Consider the following 5126-nt stretch of genomic DNA (forward strand, 5'->3'; position numbering starts at 1 on the left):
ATAAAATCAAAGTTTTCTAAGAAAAAAATTAGTGGCATTGGTATTATCCTTTAAGATAGAAAATAACAATAATAATGAAAAAATTCACTCAATTTATGCATAAATTGCTTTTTTATAATATGCAACAATAAGTGTACATAGTGAAGCTTTTGGAAAAAACTTCTAAGAAGGAATTAATTAGTGGCATTGGTCTTACCTTAAAGAAGAAAGAAAATGAAATGAAACAAAAACAAAAATAAAGTAAAAAAGAAAATGAAAGTTTTCTAAGAAAAATAAATTAGTGGCATTGGTATTACCCTTTAATAAATAAAATGAAAAATAATAAAATATATGGACAAAACTTTTGCACGATTTATGCACACTTTTTTATAATATGCAAGAATAAACACGTAAAAGTGGGTTTTGTGCAAAAACAATCTAAGAAGGAATTAATTAGTGGCATTGGTGCTACCTTAAAGAAGAAATGAAACGAAATGAAAACTTAAAAATGTTTTTTAAGAGAGAATGACTAAGGGCCTGTTCTGAAGTCCTCTAGCTCCACACTACACAAACTTCATAGATGAATTTGTCCCGAACAGTTTTGCTACGAGAAGCCGGCTTCTCGAAGTTATGCCCGATGGCAGTGCAAAATCCTGGAGGAGGGTCGGCCCAGCTCCATCGATGCGAAAAGCTGGAGTTGGCTAGTATTACAACCGAAGTGCACCGCCAAGTCCAAGCCAGCGAACCGGTACGCTCGCAGGAAACATAACGCTCCTCTCGCTCTCCATCGAATCGATACAGGGGCAGCTTTCCTCGATGTCTAGCCCATACTGGGCTGCCTCCAACCGGCCCAAACTGGCGTCCAATAGGCCCACAACCTCCCAGCTGGGTTGCAGCGATAGGAGAAGCTGCACACGACGCCGAATGCTCGGGAATCGCCAGAGGGAGCGAGAAGCTGGCTAGGGAAGCTGGATTTATGAAGTTTTGTGAAGTTGAAGAAGATCAGAACAGGCCCTAAATATCATTGATCTTAACCTTTAAGTAATAAAAGTAATATTGTACACAACTTTGCAGTAAAATTTTGTAATATGCAAAAAATAAACATATAATAATGCAACGTTTACACTGCAGTATAATTTGCACACATATTGTATAGTACTTCCTCTGTAAACTAATATAAGAGCGTTTAGACCACTATTTTAGTATTCTAAACGCTCTTATATTAGTTTACAGAAGAAGTACTTGCTTATATACATTTACGTTCGCCCATCTTGGAAATACCCATATATTAAAAAGGAAAAAATACTAAAAAGAAAAGCAAAATCGGACACAAATAGAAAGAAAAAACGAGAGTGAGCAACGGGCTTCAAGCCCAATAAAAATTCAACTGACCGCGAACAAAGACGAGTCAAAAATTCAACACCTTCTAAAAAAGTGTCAAAAATTCAACACGAATCTTGACAAAAGTATCAATGGTCGGAAAAGACTCGTCAGAAAGTTGGCTTGCTCAAATTTAAAAATCAGGCAACTTACATATAGCTAAAATGATGTTTCATTCTTTTCTCAGTTACAAATTTTTAGGAAAAGGCCTAGATGTTGCAAGATCAAGGGGCATTACTGAGCCGAGCACATGCCGGACGATGGGCTTGTCGCTGTGATCTTGGGCAGCGCTTTGCTGACACTATCTACAGGAGTGGCCCGGCACTGACACGGAGCACGACTCCATCGAAATAACGACCGGGAATGGAACAGAAAGATCCAAATGCTTAACTTTATTTGATCCCCGATCAGCCGTATTACACGACCTCAGCTGCAAATGTTAGGTCTTTTATAATGGAAGATGCTTAGAAAAAGTGCTTAGAGAAATAAACCGGATGTTTCTTAAGCACCGATGATTATTTGTACCGAATAGACGTTTAATTAAGCGTCTTTCCTATAGAATTAGGCACCGATACTTCAGAAAAACCCGATTTATTTTTTAAACATTTCTCTAAGGCCTTGTACAATGAGAGGTGCTTAGAGAAGGTGCTTACAAAAATAAATTGAATTTTTTTTAAGCACCGGTGCTTATTTGTACAGGATAAACGCTTAACTAAGCGTCTCTCCTGTAAAAATAGGCACCGGTGCTTCAAAAAATCTCGGTTTATTTTTCTAAACGCCCCTCTAAGCATTTGTCATTGTACAAGGCCTAAGCACCCTTACACGCCCCGCTCGACAACGATTCATCAACATACAAACGCACACACGAAATGAGATGAACCAGGAAGAAAAACACACGCTCGGCCGGCGCGCCATCGCCACCGCCCTCCGCGTCCGTAATAATGTTGTATCGTATGGTTACTTGCCGACGATGAGGGAGACGATCGCGTCCTTGAAGTGGCCGTGCGCGCTGCCGGCGACGGCGTCCTCGAGCTTGGCCCCGAACTGCTCCTGGTAGGCCGCCCGGATGGCGTCCATGTCCACGTCCGACCGCGTCACAGCCACCCGCGCCAGGGCCTCCTTGCCGTGGTGGTCCGCGCCCTCCCTCAGCGCCGCCGCCATCACCTGGCTGAAGTACCTCTCCGGCGTCGCCAGGCACCGCACGGCCTCCCTCAGAGCCTCCTCGCTTCCCAGATCCTCCTGGATGTGCTTGCCGTGCAGCTCCTTGTAGTACTTGAAGGTCTGGACGAGGTGCGGCTTGCTCCTGGTGGTGAGGATCCTGACCACCTCCTCGTTCTCCACCAGCCTGCCGCCGGCGGCGCCCTTCACCACCGCGCCCAGCGCCTTGGCCTCCGCCTTGGCCGTGTCGTCGCTCACCTTGGGCCCTTCGTACCGGTACGCGCTCACCAGCCCCACCAGCAGCTGCACATCCACAAACACGTACATCAGACTCCACCTCCTCCATGGCCATGGCTCTCAAGAAGAAAGAAAGAAAGAAAGAGAGAGAGAGAGAGCTTACGCTGCAGTAGGGCTTGTCCTTGGCGCGGTAGGCGACGTCCTCCTCGAGGGAGTGGTGGAAGAGCGCCATGTAGGCCTTGCGCGCGCCGAGGAGCTCCTCAGCGGAGCGGGTGCAGGCGACCTCCACGAGGATGGCGGCCGGGTGGGCCTGGTGGAGGACGTGGTGCGCGAGGCGGGCGTCGCGCTCCCACGGGTGCATCGCCCACAGCACCATGAGGTTCTTGAAGCGGGAGAACTCGGCGGCCAGGCGCAGCATGTACTCGTCCTCGCACCGCTCGATCACGCCCTGCTCCTTGAACAGCCCCGGGAAGCTCCTCCGGAACCCGGACCGCTTCTCCGGCTGCCTCCGCCAGTTCGCCAGCGCCGCCACCATCGTCGGCTCGTCCACGCCCAGGCCTCCCAGACCTTCATCGTCATAGATTTCAATTAATCATAACGAAAATCCATACGGATCAACTCTAAGGAATGATCACACAAACACAGTGGTACGAGTATGAACGATGAACAATGTCGTAGGAGTAAACGATTATGGATGCAAACCTGAGAAGGCCTTGGTGAGCGCCTGAACTTCGTCGGCCATTGTTGCCCTGACAAAAATGCTGGCCAAAGATTTGAGGAGACGGAGGCGATGGCTGCACGGGTCGCTCGCTGAATTCGCTGTGTGCTCTGCCGCTCCTGCTGGACGATCTTTATACTCGGAGACGGTGTGTTTGGGAAGGCGATTATGGGCAGCGCTGGTATAATTTTCACAGCTAATGGAAGAAAAGGGTCGTCAATGGTTTACACATGGGTACCACATCCGCGTATGCACACCGATCCCATCTAATTAATGAAGTGACAACCCACGACGCGATGGGTGGGTGTGCATAGCAGTATTTGCATCGTGCAACACGGGGTGATTATGGACGACGACCGCTATAATTGTCAGCTGTACTATGCCCTTGTCACGCTGCGGTCACATCAGATATAATTTCTTCGGGTACATTTTTTCTGGAATAGAATGGAAGAGTGAAGTGAAAGTTACGAACAAGGAGCTGTGTTTTTTTTTTCAAAAAGAAGGGTCTCCCCGAGCCTTGGCATCAAGCGATGCACACAATCATTTTATTAGAAATAGAGCAATTAACTATGAATCTCAACTCGGTGTCATCAAAACAAAATGCCACAATCGGCAAACATAAGGCACGATGCCTAAACACATATCCTATTATCTTCCAGCGGTTGCACCCAAACGCCATATGCTTCCTAACTTCCGCATGGCTGAATAATGACCACATATGGATACCTCCAGACATCCGAAAGATAACTTACAGTGACTTTGATGTCGCGAAGCTTGGCTGCCCACATGACACGCCCCATCTCCAAGTCGTCTGCATCCGGCTGTGCTTAGATCCGTCGACTCACCCGCCTGTCGAATGACCTCGGGTCCGGAATCGCGTTGAAGACCACCACGTCGGCCTTGGGGGCCTGTCGAGTAGAGGGTCGTCCACTTGACAGAATCTCGACCAACGCCGCACAAGCTGTCGTCGGAGACACGTCACGCCTAGACGTCTCCCCGGATGCAGGCCTATGCCAGAGGAAAAAAAAACTTGTATAGTTAAGCCATTTGACCTATTCAGGTGTGGGAAAAACAGAGAGAGCAAAATTGCAATGAGACATGCCATGTGTACTTGGCAACTCAGACCCACATGATAGATTGCTAAATGGGGTAAAATTGATGATTTTTTTCGCTAAATGCGGTAAAAATGGACGAGAAAATGACTAAATGGAGTAAAAGGTGGCAAAACTTTCACTAAATGGGTAATCTGGATTAAAGAAAACTGCTAAATAAATTAATTTCCATCAAATATATCAAAGTAAGGGTTAAAACTTAAAAATGGAATTAACTCAAAATTAATAAAATCAGTAAATGCTTCTCTAACAAACTAGTAATTACCTACACCTTGAACTACAATACAACACGCCATTGCAAGTGCAGACGGCCCTTGTTGAGGGAAATGTAATCGTGTGATCAACTTAGGATTTGAGGAAGAGTTTAAATAATGTTATTATTGCAAAAAAGAAAATTGATGCCAGAAGGATTCAAATAGATCAGCTAACATTTCCAGCAGATGAGCAATAACAAGAGGTAAAATCAATTGAGAAACTTCTTCTAGGAGATCGGCAGCACGTGATGAAGGTCCCAAGTAAGTCGTCATGGTCCACGAAAATGG

The 5126-nt window shown here is 46.2% G+C and overlaps 1 protein-coding gene across 1 annotated transcript; it reads right to left on the reverse strand.

Annotated features, from left to right (window-relative positions):
* Positions 1-1856: 1856 nt before the first annotated feature.
* Positions 1857-3689, reverse strand: LOC119277622 (annexin D4-like). The gene is made up of 3 exons (XM_037558907.1): positions 3457-3689; positions 2918-3321; positions 1857-2820 (listed from the first exon to the last, which is right to left on the reverse strand). Exons 1-3 carry the CDS (start codon positions 3494-3496, stop codon positions 2317-2319), a joined length of 948 nt encoding a protein of 315 aa, XP_037414804.1. The 5' UTR covers positions 3497-3689; the 3' UTR covers positions 1857-2316.
* Between the last annotated feature and the right edge of the window lie 1437 nt (positions 3690-5126).

Source organism: Triticum dicoccoides, chromosome 1A, assembly GCF_002162155.2.
Source record: "Triticum dicoccoides isolate Atlit2015 ecotype Zavitan chromosome 1A, WEW_v2.0, whole genome shotgun sequence".
Taxonomy (NCBI): Eukaryota; Viridiplantae; Streptophyta; class Magnoliopsida; order Poales; family Poaceae; genus Triticum; species Triticum dicoccoides.

Coding starts and splice junctions, on each gene's coding strand:
- LOC119277622 (XM_037558907.1), bottom strand. CDS start 3,496: ATGGCCGACGAAGTTCAGGCGCTCACCAAGGCCTTCTCAG. Junction 3,322..3,456: donor GCTCACCAAGGCCTTCTCAG/GTTTGCATCCAT, acceptor ATGACGATGAAG/GTCTGGGAGGCCTGGGCGTG. Junction 2,821..2,917: donor AGGACAAGCCCTACTGCAGC/GTAAGCTCTCTC, acceptor GTGGATGTGCAG/CTGCTGGTGGGGCTGGTGAG.